General features: G+C 39.0%; 1 protein-coding gene across 10 annotated transcripts in view; it reads right to left on the bottom strand.

Moving 5' to 3' along the window:
- The window catches only part of LOC121885499 (transcription factor 4-like), a 333,572-nt gene that overhangs the window by 84,914 nt on the left and 228,499 nt on the right, over nt 1-20,159 (bottom strand). For all 10 annotated transcript variants that reach the window (XM_042395007.1, XM_042395003.1, XM_042395006.1 and 7 more), the window contains 2 exons: nt 14,531-14,657; nt 12,727-12,776 (listed from right to left, as the gene is read on the bottom strand). In XM_042395007.1, coding sequence (XP_042250941.1) covers nt 12,727-12,776; nt 14,531-14,657 — 177 coding nt within the window. The remainder of the gene's footprint in view (nt 1-12,726; nt 12,777-14,530; nt 14,658-20,159) is intronic.

The following is a 20,159-nucleotide window of genomic DNA, read 5'->3' as shown; positions in this document are numbered from 1 at the left end:
ATCTTACGATCACGTAGTGTTAATTTCTGAGGAAGTACACAACCAACGCTCCAAACGGACACAGAGTACACATGTGTATAGTGTAAAAGCAAGTATATCTCTGGCCTAATATCAGTCCAACTCCTGGCACATAGCTAGCATAACATTAGGGAGGCTAAGCTAATGGCAATACAGTATCAGCTAGCAGAGCACAAAAGCTAGCATAACATTAGCAAAGATAAAGGTAACGCTTTATATAACAGGACACAAAGGTAACAGAGCGTCAGCAGGGCTAAGCTGCCGAACAGTACAACATCAGCTAGCTATCATGATAATAAACCACAATTCTTTTAGTAAAAGTAGTGACAAAAAGTGTGAAACAATGTAGCCTTGGGGAATAAATGTAAATGGGAATCCTCAAGAGAAGCTCACGTGATTTAAACTTAAACAAATGTTCTCTGCAAAGGTGTGTTTAAAAGCACATATGTGTAATTTAAGTAAGTTTAAACATGTATTTTATCAAAAGTAAGTCAACTAAATGTCCTCAGAAATAAAGTACCACTGTGTGCTTTTCTAAACTATATCTGTTTATGTACATACCATAGAAGTGTTGTGTGTGAAAGGTCTAGGCTTATGTCAAACAAATATCTCTTTGGGGAAAAGGGGCTCTGCACAAACAACATGTGCACACGCATGCACGTACACACACACTCATACACAGCACCACACACAAACGGATGCCTTGTAATTCAATTAGTCAGTTTCCCATCTGACACAAAATGGCGGCTGTGGTGCAGCATTTTGGGGCCGAGAGCCAAGCAAAGAGCTTATACACACACACACACACACACACATGCACGCACAACACACATTCAATCAATTAAAGACACTTGTTTTTAAATTTTATGATTTATATAAACGTATTAAGCATGTTAGAACCGGTTCAAACTCAAACAGACCCGTCATATAAAAGGGAAATCGACAGACAGACGGATAGTTTTTAAGGCATTTCTGTAGCTTTTTCAAGTGGAATGAGTCATTTAAGCATCCACACAACATAACTGAACACGCAGCTGTCTGTAAATGTGTGTGTGTGTGTGTGTGTGTGTGTGTCTGGCAGTTAAACCATGAGGTCATCCCTGGCTGAAGCTGCTCTCTGGGTTTCTTCAGTATAAACACTGAAGCTGCTGCTGAGCGTCTGTGGCTGCAGGACAACGCCACCATTCACACCTAAACTCAAGTTGCTGCTTTTTCTCCACAGAGTGCGTTATTGTTTTATATGCGGACACGTCAGAGTGCGTTATAGCTCATATATGAGGATCCTACTCCGTGGTTTAAAGGGTGTTTGCAGTAACCCCTAGTTTCCAGTGGGTTAGTTACACTTGTCACCTGTCAGCTTTACCATAAAGTATCAGTGCTGTTGCCATGGTTACCTGCAGTTTCATATACATTGCGCACTGACTTAAATCAAACAGTTGCTACCAGGAGAGGACACACATTACCATCATATGATGTTTTTTACCCCCCCCCCCAATACACGTCAAAGCTGCATACAACCGCTCTCTCTCTCTCTCTCTCTCTCTCTCACCCTGAGCTCCCTGTAACCATTTTTTCATTTCATCTTCTGCCAAGGCCTGGTACCACACCGTTAATTTGAGCAGCATGCTAACACACACACATGCACGCACACACACACACACTTCATTTTCAGCACCACTTCACACATGAGGAGGGAAGGTCGCTGTGTGTTTTTTCAGATGGTCGTTTATATAAAACTGCAGTCGGATAAAACTGAGTCGACACAGTTTTACATTTTGGTTTTATTCCCTTTTTTCGCTGACCTGCTCGGGTTTTAAGATGAAGTTTATGTGCTGCTGGGAATTTTCATGATGCACTTCCTCAGTGTCGTTTTATTTACCACTGTACACACATGCACACACACACTGATAAGACAAAATAACCAATCATTTTTTTGTTTATTAACGCTACACTCTATGATCCAAATGCCTGCTGTGAACACAGATTGGACAAATAAATACTAATATGTTATAATATATATTATATGTAATTATGATCAGTTGAGACTCTAAATGTTGCTTTTTGTCGAAAGTAAAAGTAAATTAAGTGGGCAAGACTGTCCATTTACTTTTGTGTACTTTTAGTCTGGAGCTGTTTTTCCTGCTTTGGGCCTCTTATCATGTTCTTCCAACTTTGTAGCAACAGTTTGGGGAAGACCCTTTCCTTTTTCAACATGTCATTGCCCCCATGCACAAAGCCAGGTCCCTAAAGAAATGGATTTCCCAGTTTGGTGTGGAAGAACTTCATCTGACCTCACCCCCATCCAACACCTTAAGGATGAACTGGAACACCAACAGTAAGCCAAACCTTATCACCCAACATCACTGTTGGACCTCACCTCAAACACTTAAAACATCAAACAACTTAAAGACTGGACCTTTTCTTAAAGAACTTTGTCTGAATTTGTTTATGGATCTTTTTAAAGCTCTTCTGTGAACTCAAACCTGGACTAGACACAGTTAACAGACACCAGAAGCCCACAGTAGTTGACTGGTAGGGTCTTTGGCTCCTCTGTGGTACCCGGGGCTGCCTGAAGGGGGCAGTATGGCTCACCAAACCGATTCCCTGCACCCCCTCCTCACCACCACCCTCCACCCCCCCCCCATGCCTCCTCCACCCGCGGCCCACCGGGGACTGCCGGCACTCCTACTGTGCCTTCTGCAAGACCTGGCTTAATTTAATTAACGCTGTCGACTTTAAACAAAACCACATCTGAGCCGAGGAGAGAGAGAGGGAGAGAGAGAGAGAGAGAGGGAGAGGGAGAGGGAGAGAGCAGGAAATAGCCAGAGACGAGAGCAGATCACCCGGTCAGATCGCTGAGAGGATTTAATCAGCTCAGGGTTTGAAAATATTTCACCTATGTGGGGTCTGGTTTCAAAATGAAACCCTAAACAAAGAAAAAAAAGAAGAAGAAATCTAAGGATTCCTTCTTTAACTGACTAATATCAAAGGTGATATGAAGTGATATGAAGAAGAGCTGAAGATAAGACTCTTCCCACTCTGGATCCTCTAGATTAATTAATATTATTAAAATTATTAATTATATTATTGATACTAGATTAACTAGCATTTTGAAAATGAAGTCTCTCAGTGTGTTTTGGTTTATACTTTAAGAAAACTGCACATAACACACTGCTTTCTCAGTGTTTTAGACATGATGATAAATGATTTACAGAAGTGAAAAGTGATGTTGAGTTGGGGGAAGAGGTGAACAGGAATGTTGAAATTTCTCAGACATTTGGATCCAGTAAATGTTGTGTTTTGTTTCCAGAATATTTTGTACATGAAGTAACTGAAGCAGCTTCTAGTTGAGAACTTTTGCAGACCGGATGCTCTGAATTTACAAAAGATAATAAAATGATGATAGAAATTTATCAGACTAGATACACAGCAAAGTGAGGAACATAATGAGACACTTGTACAGTCTGGATTCTCCATATTTCACATATTCTGAAAGATAAATAACAATTCATATATGTATGTCCTTTCAGATTTATCCCTTATTTGATTTTGTGTTGTTATGGAAGTTAAGTCACATAACTGAACATAATTCACAAAGCAGATCCTCTAAAAATATTCAGCCATTATGTTTTTCACCTTTTCTCTCAGTGGATAAAATGCAGCATTGACAAAACAGAAGCTTCACATGTTTGACTTTGATATATTGAATTATTCATAATAAAGTCTTAATTCATCTCATTGTAAATGTTCATATTCAGACTTGGAATAATAAATAAAAACATTTGAATTTTGCAGAAGAGTGTATATTGTTATTAATGAAAAGAGCAAAAAAGCTGAATATCTGGATTTAAAAAAATTGATAATTCATCAGGATTGATTCTGTTGTTTTGCTTTGAAAATTATCAGGTTTTTTTCAGGTTCACTAACATCAAGTTCCAACATGCTTTAAATAGATTTTACACAAAAAACAGTCAGTTTATCTCTGAAATTCATGATGATCCAGACAACATTACAACATTTCAAATGCCCAGCAGCCTTTAAAAAATAAAAAACTTTTCCAGCTTTTCCAAAAATAAAAACATAAATATCATTTTTCATCCTGTATGTGCAGCTTCCACTTTACTAAAATTACAGATATTAAAAATATGAAATAAAGCTTTTCTTCAACTATGTCTTAACTGTGTTACATATTCATATCCAACCATCCTCACATATAAACACTCCCTGAGTACAACCAATCACATTGATGGATTCACAAACCAGTTTAATGGCTGGTCCCAGTGTCACCGTGAGAGAGTGTGTGTGTGTGTGTGATAGAGTGTGTGTGAGAGAGAGAGAGATGAATATTAAACACGCACATGCTGACACATATATGTCAATTTATTTCTATTTCCTTTAATGGCTGTATTTTCATGGGTCCATTACAGACATTTTGGGGGATAATCTTGATATATGTGTGAGCTTCTTTGTTTATTCAGTCAGCATTAGCAAAGCTCTGAGGACGAGTCAGAGACTCTATCAGCCCCAACAACAAATTAACTAAAACAATGATATCTAAAGAAAAAAAAAGCTGTTATACTCCAAACACCAACAAAGAAAAACAACAGCGAGATGGCTCTCTGCAACCTGCTAATGTTAGCAACTGATGCCTAATTTCCTTTTGATTACAAAGACGTCCCACGCTCTCCTCTCAAGTGACGTTTAATTGTTTCTCAAAGTAAATCATCAACTCAGCAAACTAAATTTGACAAACAACAATAACAAACTTGCTGCGCAGGGAGATGAGAAAGGAAAAAGGGGTGGGGGGGGAAGACAAATGAATTAATTAAAAGAAAAGACCCATCGCCCGCAGTGGATGTGAAACAGAGATGAAAGAAAAAAACACGCAAGACTTTTTGCCTTAAATGAAGTGTGTTCACAAACTGAAGCATATGGGAGGGCAGCAACAAAGAAAAGTTTAAACACACTAAAATAGCACTTAAAATCTTTCTGAATTCACCAGGAAAAGTTTAAAAGATGATGGAAATGCAAAAGCAGAAAAACTACTGTGTTCATGTTCTTTATGTAAAAGATCAACATCAAATAACATCATAAATATCAAGCACAGAGTGATTGAAGGCTCTTAAACGTCAAAAAACTACAAATTTACAACTATGATGCCACCTTAGGATCCAGTAACGTAATCAGATGAAGCAAATAGGAGAAAAGAAAGCAGTTCAGTGTACAGAAAGCTGTCAAATAAACACAGAAAACACACTTAAAAGAAACTAAAATGACACTAAAACTCTTTTAACACTCAGCAGAAAAAGTGTGAGAGAATGTAGCAGCTCTGCTCAGCTTTAGGCTCATGGATATTTGGATTTTTTCAAGTTTATATTAACACAATACTATCATATGTATATTTAGAGAGTTATGGGTCTTCCTCTTTATTCTGACTGTGAAGCAATGTCTTCATAGCGTGTTACTACACTGTAAGAGGTGGAGAACAAAATCAAGTCCTTGTTCTGTGCAAGCATGCATTCTTAAAGATCCCCTCCAGACATGTTTTAGGACATATAAAAAATCATCTGCTTGGAATAATAAATTATGTCTCACATATTTTTCCACAAAAAATGTTCACTTATCATGTTAAAAATCCTTAAAATGACATCATCTCCTTCTACCTCATTAAAAATCCAGAATTTATGAATATGTAAATATGTTTAATTTCAAAAGTTTAACTGCTGGATGCAAGATGTCTCCTACTTCACTGTAAAGTCTCAGTGTTTGTGCACTGGAGGCTTCAAGTTTTCACATCACACTTGTGTAAGTTGTAAATTGGACCAGAATTGACTTCCAAACTAGTTGTGATGTCACAAATCGCTGCTTAACCCTAACCCTAACCCTAACCCTTCATTAGATGAATGTGAAAACAGTCTCCTAGTGTCAAACTCTGCACAAACATCATTCTGCACAGTGAAGCTCAAAAATCCAACTGAAGGAACAAGAAGAAAAACACATTTTTGAGTGGAGGGGAACTTTAAATTTAGCTGAAGTTAATATGAGGCTTAAGCTATCTCAGTTAGCCAGATAGAGTCATTCTGTTCTTCCTGGTAGTCGGGTAGGTTTACTGACGGTGTTTTGTCCCAGAAATGCAACTAAAATGACGTATCCCTCCGCCACAGCTCACGGAAAACAGTAAATTTTGTTGCAAAAAGACTGTAACCAATCAATTAGGCTAACTGAGAAGCTTCATACTGTCTTTGAACTTACAGTGAAGTCGTGGCACGAGGGAATCGCCTCATGGCCAGTGTGAACAGAGGATTACAGTGACCAAGAACTCTCTCAGTGTACAGATATAGTGGTGATATTGTAGTATAGAGAATCCCAGCTTATCCTCTAAGGTTAGGGTTAAGGACTGGGGAATAAATTATGTCAATGAGGGTCCTCACCTATTTGGATGTACAAATGTGTGTGTGTGTGTGTGTGTGTGTGTGCGTGCACGCTGTTTGCGCGATTACGCAGTTTTCTCACAAAGAGATGTGTGTTAAAATAGAACCGCACACACTCACACACACACACTTACATTACAGGCATTCCTCTGTGAAGCTGTGTTTGTACTCAGAGCAGGTGCAGGCTGGGCAGAGAGAGAGAGAGACAGAGAGAGAGAGAGAGAGAGAGAGAGAGAGAGAGAGAGAGAGAGAGAGAGAGAGAGAGAGAGAGTGTGTGTGTGTGTGTGCAGTTACATTCAGTATAAAAACATGAGATTCTCTGCTAGAGCTCACAGTGCGTTAGATAATCTATGATGTCCAGCTACTTCATCATCATCATCATCATCATCATCGTCATGCAAACAACAGTAGGAGAGAATTCTACTTTATATATTTGATTATTTTGGCAGTCATACTGTTTTCTGTTATATTTATTTATTTTTTTTTTTCATTGTTGAGCTCTTGTTAAGGAGTCGATGTGCACCAGGTCAGCCGGTGCTCGCTTGTTTTTCAGATCCCTCTCCTCCTAAAAATCCACATCTTTATTTCAATCCCCTCAGTCTGGTATTTATCATGTTTCTGTCTTCAATTATTTTATCCTGATATAATAAATTGGACTACATTTCATTTCCACCACAGCCTGCAGGTCCTGTTGTAGTTGTTCTGTGTGTAAATCTGTTGATTTTATAGCTCAAATAACCAACACTTTTTGTAAATTCTCAGTATATTTATGAAAAGGAGATGAAGCTCAGATCATTTATATTAATAGAAATGACTGGATGACTGATTGAACCGTTAATAAAATGCATACAAACTGGACGAATGCTTCATGAGCTTCCTGCCAACATTCAAAAATCTGAAAATATACCTTTTATCTATCTGCATATTATAAGCACATACATGATCAGAAGATGACATTACAGCATCAATCTAATGTCAGTTAAATGATGAAATACTGTATTTATAATAATAACACTGGTGGTAATATTAACATCAAATAAATATAAATAAACAACTACATTTAAAATATTTCCTTTAAATAAAAAAAAAAAGATTTTAATAAGCTTCACTGATGTTGATGCTTCCTTCAGGATGAATACATGAATTAAATGGATTCCGTGGAAAAATTCCACCAGAGCTGTTTTTTAAAAAATGTCATCGTACGTCAAGCTCAATAAAACTGTTGAGACAAAACAAAAGAAGCATCAAAAGATTTAAATGTTGGATTTTCTGATTTGAAAAGACGATGACAAACAGCTTTGTCGGCTGCTGTGAGCAGGAATGAAAACACGTTTCAGCCTCATCGTTGTTGGCAGCAGGTTTGGAGTCGTCCCCCCCACCCCTCCCGCCCCACCACCACCACCACCCGCAAAAAAAAAAAAAAAAAAAACATTACAGAGGGGAGCAGGAATCTCTGAATGCCAAGCTTTAAAAGACAAATGAACAACTGACAGAAAAATCTTTGTGGGACTGATGATCTGCTCGCAACACAGCAACAATATATTTTTTTTTTTGAAGCTTTTGATTGCCGACATGAGACAATGTGCAATAACAAATGTAACGTCTACTGTTGCATTCATGCAGTGTCTTTCTAGTTTTCTTTCTTACTTTAAAAAAACAGTAAGTTCAAAAAATCCATCTCAAATTGAATAAGTTACTACTACAATAAGTACTTTTCCAGTTCTAGACAGTTTTCATGACATAAAAAAAAGTTTTATACAATTTGAAATTGAGTGTTTGCCAAGAATTTTCAACATGTGACAAATATCTGGATATGAATAGACAGAGGGGAGTGACAGTGTTCCAGGGATATGAGAACCAGAATGGTGGGACACTCTGAGTCTTAGTAATGTCATAAATACTGCTACATTGTGTAAAACAAAATAGCTCACAGCTTTTTTTTTCTTCAGTTAGCTGTTACTTACTCGAATCAGCCTTTTTTTTTTTTTTTTTAAATTATGTTTCTTCACATTTTGCTGAATCTGCACCATTACCTACTAGCTGTTCCTGTCTGTAACCATAGAAATATGACTGTTTTTGTTGTCCGTGTTTCACAGTGTTTTAGTCTTCAGGAAGCAAAGTTTAGAGCTCTTCCTCCATGACTTAAAACATAGAAATGAATCTAAAATCAAAACAGAAGTCATTATGAAAATGAGCACCTGTCAGCAATCTGATGTTTTCTCTGAATAAAAGCCAGAGCTCTGAACAAGGCCTCTGTGCTGTAACTGACTCCTGACACGACAGAACCTGGGCTGCTGCTGTTAAAAGAAATCTGATATAAAAATGGAATGGATTGCATAAAAAAAAAAAAGGTACACCTAAAAAGCTTCCAATTCACTCTCGGCTCTCTCTCACAAATGAAACTTATGCCAACAAGCCGACAGAAACCGCGTCTGAATCAATTTTTCTGCAGTCGAACCGCCTCTCCATTTCACAGGCAGCAGTTTCTCTCCTCATCCGTTTTCTCTTCATGTGAACGGGGGATGGGGAGGGGGGGAAGCGGGGAGGATAAGTCACATCACAGAGGTGGAAACAGAGAGGGTTACAGCAGAGGGACGAGACAGCTCAGAGCACCGCACACATGCAACACACGTACAGAGAGATCCAAAATCCCGATCACATGACTGTCGACACGATACTTTTAAAATCGTACTGGTTAGTCAGATTATTGATGTCAAGTTTAGGACTTTGACACCAGAGACCAGAGTTCATGTCCTCTGTCCCACCTGTTGTTAGGTTTAGGCTATTAAAACACAAAGGTTAAAGGTGTAATATACAACATTCAGCCCCACTAGAAGTCAGCAAACAACTACTTGCTATGTAAATATACAGCGTAGTAATGGTGTCCTGAGCAGAGAATGAAGTCACACTCCCTCTGTGTGTGTTGTAATCTGAGCCTCTCTGTTCTTTGTTTTGATAGCCAGTCTGGCTGTGCATGCATGTTAGTGCATGTGAGCGTGCATGTTAGTGCATGTGAGTTCCTCCGTGTCTTCCCGCGGCTGTTTCAGGCGCGGGAAGACGTTTCAGGCGTTTCATGGCGACCACGTCTCAAAGTTTCTCAAATTACATCTAAACAGTAAAGTAAAATATGTTTCTGAAAACATTTGAGGTGAGAAATAGGCAGCGCACTAACAGAATCATGATCCATATTTGATGAGCACTGCCTAGCTTGACAGTTTGATCTGAGTCCCAGTCCCCCCAACTTTATTGAGTAAACGACACGCACAGTTGCTTTGGTCTGAGATGCTGGTGCTAGTGCGACATCTAGTGGGGCTGAATGTCGTATATATTGCACCTTTAAGGTTAGAAAGAAAGATGGTGGTTTTGGTTAAAGTGACTAGTGTTTCCACTCAGCGTTTTTTTTGTTTTTTTTTAATAATTAACCATCATCTTACACATGTTTAATGAACACCACAAAATGTTCTCCAAATCTCTTTAAAGAATAACTTAACACCCTGTGGTTTAACTTCTCACCTTGCTGCAGTGATGTAGCAGTGTACTTCAGGACCCAGTGACATCACAGTTGGATGTGGTTACAGGTGCAGCAAGCACATTTCTGACCACATTTAACAATGACGCTGGGTATAGTCAGAGGTGAAACACAGAGGACACTGAACCACTGCTGCTGTTAAGCGATTTAGCATTTTAAAATGCTGTCAGAATCACGAAGGACTGTAAAAATAGTGTCAATATCAAAATTGACGCAGCATAACCAGAGACGTTGTCTTTTTTATTCCAGGCATAGTCGTTTTCCCTTTCACCAACAAAACAAAACCATACAGGAGTACATCAATGTGATTTCTATTAGACAGTGTGGAACGAATAAAGTCTAAATTGAAGCCGTTTGAATGGTTTCAAGGTTTCACTGCAGTGGGGTTTAGTGTCTTTATTCCCACCATAGAAAAACAATGGCTCCCATAGAGTCTACATTCTACTGAAGCAACCATCAGATAACTGTCACAGAGTAAAAAGTAGAAGGATTTCAGTACCTGACTAAATGAATTTAGTTTCTTCCCAGCTCTGGAATGTATATTTCACTGGTGAAATAATGGTTGAAATAAAGCAACAGCCCCTATCGTTTGACATCACATCTCTCTCCTACACAGGAAACATTTCATCCTTCAATTCTTGATGCTTCCTCCTTGCTTTTTCTTTTTTTTTGTTTGTTAATGCCTTCCCTTTCCTCTCCTGGTTTCCCTTCATTCCCCCCCCCCCCTTTCTCCTTCCTCCAGCTAGTGAGGGTGATGTAGACAGAGAGGCAGAGGGAAGTGGGGAGAAGCGGGGACAAAGCGAGCCGAGGCCACAGAAAGCCGGACTCCTGCCGAGTGAGAGAGGCGGCTGACACGCAGCACATTCAGCCGTCGTTAACTGGCGATTAATGAGGTCAGCCATCAAAAAAAAAAAAAAAAAACAACCTCTCCAAAGTCAAAATTACAAATAAATCTAACAAAAACTAGAGTTGCTATCCATGTCAAAAAGGACAAAGCCAAATCAATCAAGCCAAATATAGATTCAATTTACAGTAAAACAGAAACAGAGAAAAACTACAAATCATTACAGAAAACAACATAAATTTGTAATTAAAAGTGAAATCCATTTTCACAAAAAAACACACATTGACACAACAAGAGCATATAATTATTGACTCCTTCAATAAGTGTTAAAATAATATGAAATGTTAAACAGACTGAACTACTTTTAAATGACCAAAGAGAAACAAACACTGCCAGAAGAGGTAAAGCAAAGACTCCAGAAAATAAAAAAGTGAAATATGTGAAACATCAGCAAACGTTCTGCTGCTTCTGATTCAAAGAGCAGCCGAGCTTCAGGCCTCAGAACAACAGCTGAGTCCAGTTCAAACAGCTCAGGAGGAAGGTTTACCACAAATACTACAAACTGATCAGATAGAGAGATATTTACAAATTGGAAAAATAGCAGAACAGAAATAACTTGATTCATGGATGATCTGTTTAGTGATGCTTATTTTCATTTCATGCTTACTTTATTCTACAAATCATTTAGTCTATCAAATGTCACATAAGAAGGTTCAGTTTACTATGATATAAAACAGAGAAATGTAGCAAATCATCACATTTTAGAAGCTGGAAGCTGCCGATGTTCGGTGTAAAAAAAGACTTTTTTAGTCAACGGATTAATCGATTCATCAGCAGCTCTGTTATTCAGTGGATGAATTTTCTTCTTCTTCCTCTCTAAACTAAAATCTTCCAACCATCAGCCGAACAGATCGACAGGTAGAAGTTTCACTCTAAAATACCTAAAACCACCACAATACCCGATAAATGAATCACCTCACTAATCAATACAGTAATAGAGGAAATCAGCACACAAACTGAAACGTGGACATCAACAAAAAGAGCTCAACATCATTCTCTCTGCAACCACTCTTTCTCTTTCAGCAGATTTCTAAAAACAGGAACTGACAACACAAAGCCGGCAGCTGTTTGCGTCCAGCTCGTCTCTGACAGCAGCGTCGTCCTCATCTCCACTAATTCAAAAAACCAGCATACCAACGTTTGCACATTTTTTCTTCTTCTACAACTTTATGTCGTCAAAAAAAAACAAAAAAAAACTTCCAACCAGCAGCCGAGCAGATCGACTGGGGACAGTTTCAGCAAAAAATACCAGACGTAAATCCAAACCAACAAATGATGAATTCATCAATAAATGAATAAAAACCACGGAGATGCTGCACTTCAAATAGACCCAGAATGTTATTATGTTTTTATATTGATCTTTTATTTTCCATAAATGTCATTGATAATTCATTTTGCATTTGTTTGAGTTCATTGTTATTAAACATGTGCTGTGATTCATTTAGAAAAGTAGAATGGTCTCCAGTCTCTGGTAATAAATTCATTTATATTTAGAGGAATAAATGTCTTATTTTCATGTTGACTTATTAATTCTGGCTCGAAACTATAAATAGGAACCAACGAAAAAAAAAAAGCCGTGAGCTGTTTGTGTCCAGCCCCGCTCCGACAGCAGCATCATCATCATCTCCACCGATTCACAAAAGCAGGAAACGTTTGCACTTTTTCTTTCTACGACTTTTTTTTTTTTTTTTTGTCTCTGCTACGCAACCAATTAGGTGATTCCAAACATGCAGGAGCATCGGCAGCCCTTTTTTTTTTTCTTCAGCAACACACACTTGTAGCAGCGATAATACCTTGGAAATAATAATAAAAAAAAAAATAAAAAAAGGCACGTTATCACTTACTGAGGACGGCAAGCCAGGAGGGACCTTCCGCACTTTTTTTGTGTGAATTTCTGAAAGAGAAAATAGAAGAAAACAATACATGAGGGTTCAACAGGCCAAGCATGCTTTTATTTCTCTTTTAAAAGGAAGTTCTGGCTTGATTTGTTTGAATTTAATCGATCACCCGTAGAGGGGAGAAGCGAGGCCACTTTTCCCACCGCAGTCGATATATTTACAAAGAAAGCCTTCACGGCAAACAAGCCGCCACACAATAAGATGCAGAAAATAAAAAGGCAGGATACAAAAAGCACAGGGTTGATTTTTTTCTTTTTCTTTATGGTTTGATAAAAGGAAGGAGGGCAGCTTTTGACATGTTTATATTATTTTTCAGGGTTTCTCTCAAGGGGAGCCAGGGAGCAGCCTCTTAACTGGGAAGGTGAGATTTTGATGGAAAAATGAAAGAGCGCTTTTTTGGAAATTGGCCCAGAGTCATCGTGTGTGTGTGTGTGTGTGTGTGTGTGTGTGTGTGTGTGTGTGTTTGTGTCCTCTCAAGGCTAACGCTACCAAGGCTACACCGCGGCCACTATTGTCCTGCTTTTTAAAAGACTTCCCTGTATTTTTTTTTTTTTTTTTTGCTTAAAGTCCCCTTTGAAAACACACACACACATACACACAGACAGGATGGTCACACAGAAACATGGATACACACTCACAATGACTTGCCTTCTGAAAAAAAAAAACACAACAACCATGTTTCAGAAAAGTCACAGGGGGCTGTGAAGTGGCATCAGTCTGGGTGAAAATGTTAGAATCGCTGTTGTAACTTGTAACTAATGACAGGAACGTCAGGGTGTATTTTTATCAGGTTCATTAAGCTGAGATGTGCTGTCAGACCGTTCTGGGCATCAGATGGAGTTTTGCTATTTATGCAGCAAAACATTGGAATGCAAATACAAAGACGGACAAAAATCCGTCCTAACAACTCATTTTATAAATATTCAGGCTTCAAGAATTTTATAAAAACAGGAAAAAATTCTGTCAGATAATTGCCATTGTTTCCAGTGCAGTTTCCATTGTTCAAGCATGTATGAATCAAATGAGTGTGTATCTTGATCACTATTGTTATTATCATCAAGGAAATGGCACAAGATTCTGGAAGATTTCTTACAAAAGTTTTAGGACTCAATTTTTTTTTCTTCTTTTGTGGAGAATTAATTTGTTGTTTATTAAATGGGTGAAAGCCAAACCCTCCTGTTCAGACTACAACTTCAGGAAATAAAAAGGCGAAGCACTATGAGCATACTTTTTAATTGTTTGTTTGGGAGGTTCAGCTCTTATTACTGTCCAGTTTGAAGACTGTAACGTGATGTAATATAACCTCAATTCAACATGACAGTGTTGAGGTCAAAACAGCCTTCAAAACTACATATTTTTTCATTAATGTAAAACTAATGTAACTAAAAATTAAATATTCAAACTTTTACCAAACTGACTTGTTAAGTTTGTCTAAATGACGACATGAATGAAAGGCTCGCACGCCTCCAACATAGTTCTGGTCAACAGTTCATCCATTGGTCTAAATCAGTGATCAAGCTATGTCAACCTTCAGGTAACCATAGCAACAGTGCTGATGCTTCAAGCTACTTTAGCAGTTAACTGTCTACAACCAATCAGAAAAGGTTTAGGAAGCTCTAACTCCTCCACTCATTGTTAGACATTTTGTAATGAGGAAGCTATTCATGTGAATGTCACTGTGACACTCTGTGTGGGTGTGTGTGTGTGTGTGTGTGTGTGTGTGTGTGTGTGTGTGTTTGTGACGCCTTACCCATGGAGTCCATATGCAGTGTTCTCTTCCGCGGGTTGGAGCTGTAGTGCTGGTAGTACTGACCGGCCGGCTTGGTGGGCGATGCCGCTCCAGGACTCCCCAAACCCATCTCACCACCAAGTATCGACTGGTTGGGAGACACCAACACACACACAGAAAGAAAAAAAGAGAGAGAGAGTGTTAATTTAGCTGTCGATCAGGAAAAACCATGTCACTTTGTAGCTCAAAGGCCAAAGAAGGGCCTACCACTCTTCACAAGGGAGAACAGGAAACATCAATAAAACATTTCTCCAGGTTTGTGAAGATATGAAGACTGTAGCCGAGCCAGTTAACATAGTTGTATAATGGTGATAAATCCGAGAGTTGAGTGAATCTGATAGGACTCCAACAGGTGTGGCACCAGTAATAAGATGGAAATCTTTCAATACAGGTAGCTAATATATAGTTTCAGTTTCAATTTTGGAAAAGGCTCAGTAATCTCCTAAAGCAGCTGGGAGCTGTAGTTTCTAGCAGTGATACTCAAACAGGAGTAAATAGTGCCACCAGCAGAATAATACACATGGTTGCTCTAGTGAATACATATGCTGTATGTTTTAAGTTTGATGCTTGAGTTGGAATGTTGTCAGTAATGTTCAAGAAGGGCGTAATGTTAACGTAAGAATGTGGACGATAATATTAAAATAATGATGATAGGATTGAAGATGAGGACTGTTGAAATATTGAGGAATATTGATAATCTTTCAAATATTCAGCACAGCTATCATGAGGATGTTACAAGAGAGATTATTTCATTGAGACAAAAAACATCAGAATATTAACAAATGTATTAAAGTATCTGAAATATAAGAAAGATGCCGACGGTTGAAATGTTCAGCACGTCTGTCGTTGTTGAAATATGGTGGAATGTTGAAGACAGTTACAGTGAATGGAACTGGAATGTTGATGGGAGTTGGAGTTATCCAGACGAATTATCTGGAATACTCATCAGGATGAATGTTAAGTAAAGCTGAAGTATTGTTAGTAGCGGAGCAGAACGCCAGAACGTAATGTATCTGAAATATTGAGTAGAATCTTAAACGGTGAGGACAATCAGGATATTGATTGCTGAACCGTTGGAATGTTGGCTTGTTGAGGAAAAGCTTGAGAAACATGTTTCTGATAGTCAAAACCTGTCATTCAAGGTGATTTAACCTAGTTTTAATGGATATAGTGTTATCTTCACATGACTTACTCTTGTAGGAATATTCTACCAATCCATCACATGGTATGACATGAAGGCATTATAAGCAGAATATTAATGATGGGAATATTGACCACAGTTGTAATGGTGTCTATAGTTAGTTTATATTTGTGTGTGCATGTGTTTATGTGTGTTACAGTATTTATCTCCATGTATTACTGTCCTAAATAGCTTAGCATAGCATGTTATATTAAGATATTTACGGAAGTCCAAGTGTGCCAATATTAAAATCAAATCATTAATCAAATTTCCTTTTAAATTTGTGTGTGCGTGATGTACAGTATGACAACATGAAAACTGAAATAGAAAAAGCTGGCTTTCATTTGAATGATTGAAAATGCATACTTACTGCCAAAATTAAAATTAAAGTCCACTGATGAAAAAAAAAACTCCACTAACTAATAATTTGTAGTGTAGTCCAAAGCCTAATACTGCCTTAATGATGTTGTAATTGACTGTGACACACTGTAGATAGATTATCCATAGATACTGTAGAAGTTCTACATCAGAAAGACAAATGAATAAATAAATAACCGCTCTTTCGATTCAATTTTAACTTCCAGGAACAAAGCCAAACCTAAGACACCTCGAACCGAGCTGATAATGATAAATGAAACCACGTCTGTGATATAATTTACCTCCGTGAGAGTGACCCCATGCTGCTCAGCGTGCAGACGTTCATCTCACAGCTCCCAGTCTAACTTCTCCTTCTCTGCTGCCTTTTTCCCTCTTCTCTAGCTGTGTGACTCTGTTTACGGCTCAAACTTAGCAAACGGCTCACACATTGTCCCGCTAATTAAGTTCAATGATTCGGCAGCAACAAGTGGCGTCTGGGGCTGATTCGGAGAGAAGAAGAGAACTCCAGAATAAAAGACAGAGAGAAGGATGGAGGAGAGGGGTTTTTTTTTTTTTTTTTAAGTGGCACAAAAAGTTAGTGAGGAGGAAAGAGGTGAAAAAGAACCTGCCAACCCCCCTCCCCACCACCACCCCCCATGTAAATAGACTCCTCCACTACTCCGTTAAAGTGTAGATTTTTTTCCCCAGCTTTCTCGTTAAGTAATTAGTGTGCAGTGTATTTAAAGCAGAGGGTGGAGGAGTGTGTTTGGAGGTGGTGGAGGGGGGGAGGTTGGATGTTTTTCGGGCTAATCTGAATTCTGATCAGCACGTCCGTCCTCTCTGCGGCTGAAAACAAGAGTTAGCTTGGCACTGGCGGGCCGAGGAAGGCTTTTCTCATGCTAAACAGGGCCTAAGTAGGCCAATTACAGGGCCAGCCTCGGTCTCTGAGCCATTCTCCGGCTTAAAACAAAAGGGCCCTTGTCTTAAATAAAGTCAGTCACACACACAGAGAGGGAGAGGGAGTCAGACACAAAGGCACACACACACAATCACACACCGATTCAGTCATCCTGTTCCTCTGTCCGTGTGTGTTTCAGTATGTGTGTGTGTGTGTGTCGTTAGGGGGTAAAAGGGGGTTCCCACTAAAACAAAAAGGGTCTCATTGATTGTGGCGCTTTTCTTTCTTTTCTGCTCTTTTCTTCCTTTTTTTTTTCTTCTCGTACTCGAGCATCGAGCGAGGCCGGCCGGTCGCCCCGGCAACTAGGAGAGCTGGAGGAGAGACAAAATACCCATCTGTCTCTCTGACTGTCTCTCTTTACCTGTTTGTCTCGCTGTCTCCGCTTGTATTATACACACTGTCTGCGCGCTATAATGAAGTTACTGTGGAGATCACGATTAAGGTGATGGTCAGGTTAAGGTGAATCAAAGAAGCAGAGGCAGAAGTATCCTGAGAGGCCAAGCTTCAAAAACACTGGCTGTATTTCCCATAATGCAACTTGATCGAGCATCTTTTTCCCTGCCTGGTAAATGCCCATAAAGTATACTCCACACCTCATTTTTGCAACATACTATAGGTTTTCTGTTATAAACGTTAAGTCGGCAAACACAAGAAATCTCAATGACGTCATTATGACATCATCAGGTATTTTTTTCTGACTTGAGAAAGCTCCTTCAGAGCCACAAAAGACATTATGCAACGTTATTCACAGTAACTTTCTGGCAAACTTTCACAAAAGACAAATGGACAAACTGTGTGTTTATTATTTGCTGGATTACACCACAGCAAAACTGATTTATTGAGAAGATTTTTTTTGCAGTGCGGAGGAAGTCATGTGTCTTTAACTTTTTTCTGTTCTCATGCTTACACAATGTAACACAATAAACCGGTTTGTGCGCAGGATTTATTAGGCAGTTACATTAACGACACAGAGGGTTTAATTCTTGTCAACAACTCATGTGAAAATGAAGGAAAAGGAAAATACTGTTTTAAGAAAACAGACCCAATCTGAGAGATACACAAGGACACTCAGACCCAGTCTGAATAGATCCAATCCGAGTATGATGTGTCACCGATTAACAAGAAGCCACGGTCAAAATGTGATTTTTTCCTGCACTTCACAGTTTACACTCATCTCTCAATCTGGCTGAAAAATATGACAAAGAGTCTACAGCTAGTGGCTCAGAGAGGATGTACTCCAGCTTATTGCTAACATCAGTGTGCCAACATGCTGACAGTGACAACGTGAGCATACTGATGTTTGGCAGGTATAATATGTAACGTCATTCATTTTGTAGGTATTTGGTTATAGATCAAACTTTGGACAAATAACAGTTTAGATCTGGGGTGTCCTGATAGCTGAATGGTCAGAGCACATGTGGACATAACCGCAACGTCCGTGGTTGGATTACAGCTGGACCTTTGTTGCATGTCATACCCCACTCTCTCTCTCTCTCTCTCCCTTCATTTCCTGTCTGAATCTATACTGCCTGCTTTCAAATTAAAAGCAAGACGCAAACATTTTTTTAAAAAGCATTACAAAAAAAAAATGACCCACTGGTGGTGCCGGAGGAAAACTTTTTTCCTCCACTTTTTGTACCTTGAATAAAAAGTAATCAGATTACACTATGTTCATGGACAGATGAGTAAGGGCTGGATCATGCTTCTTCATTTGCACATAAGTGTATGAGTAGAAGTATCGTTCTGTCATACTTTTACACCTTGTGTCTATTCCAAAACCACCTCCCAACAGGAAATTTGTTCATCCAATCAGCTCGTTCGCGTGCGAGGCTGCAACAATATGTTGCTGAGATTTGGGAGGTGCGTGCGTCGGCTCCTCTGCGACCTACAGTCACCCATAGCTCCCTGCTCTGTGTAGATCCACAGAGACGTTTGTGTGTGTGTAATCATAGAAGTATAATTCCAGCCTTACACTGTTGTGATAATGGTGATAATGGTCAGGTTCACTCCTCCTTTCTGTTTCCCCCCTCGCTCTGTCGCTTTCTTCTTACATTATCTTGTTTTCGCTATGACCCTCTCTATGTCTTTCTGTGTGTGTGTGTCTCGCTCTCTCTCTCTCACACACACACACACACAAACAGAGGTCTGTTTCTTGCAGAGCTGACTGGGCTTCGGTACCCAGCTGCTCACAGAGACGATATTAACTAAGATAGATTACCAGAAAGAGAGAAAGATGGAGACAGAGGGAGAGAGAAAGAAAGACACATACACACACACAGCCAAAGAGAGAGAGAGCAGTAAAAAGAGACTAAAGAAGAGAAAGATGGAAAGAACACGAGACCAAAATGGAAACAAGCAGACACAGACAGACATCAGAAAGAATGCAATCAAACACAATGGTCGTCATGATAGACGGCTGACTGTGATGTGAAGAGTAACTGGCAATCTTGTTTTCAGTTTAACCTTTCACCTTTACGCAGTGATGTGGAAGTGTACTTCAGGGTGTGTCAGTACGCTGTGACATCACTGCTGGGTGTGATCAGAGGTGAAAGTGTCTATAACCTCCAACCAGAGAGAGCAGGAAAACACTCAGCTTGGTGTTAAATTACTCTTTGGTTCATCATGCAGCACTTAACAGCATTTTAATAATACAGGTTCTGTTGGAAATGACACAGGTGTCAACTTGTGAAATATATTTCCCAGTTGGCCTGGGTTATATATCTCAAGAGTCTTGTAAAGCTCACAAATTAACACGTTGTATCATTTATTTTATCTGAACATTCACAGAAATGTAAAAGTAACAATTTATGGTTTTAGGATGCTGAAACTATTTCTTGACGATGCTCTCTGGCATATTTGGGTTACCATATCGTTGAGTGCAAGTTTTGGTTTTGGTGTACAGACATGATGATACCGAACCTGGCAATGTCACTGTAGAGCAGAAACAAGACTTCAGGAAACTGGTGCTTTTACATGTCGATTTGTATGCAGAATAAAAAAAACAGCTTCAGAGGTGTTTATAGGTGTATTTTTGAACTTTGGACAGAGTCAGACTAGCTGTTTCCACCTGCTCCCAGTCTTTATGCTAAGCTAAG

Source organism: Thunnus maccoyii, chromosome 19, assembly GCF_910596095.1.
Source record: "Thunnus maccoyii chromosome 19, fThuMac1.1, whole genome shotgun sequence".
Taxonomy (NCBI): Eukaryota; Metazoa; Chordata; class Actinopteri; order Scombriformes; family Scombridae; genus Thunnus; species Thunnus maccoyii.
This window is presented reverse-complemented; position numbering and strand designations above follow the sequence as displayed.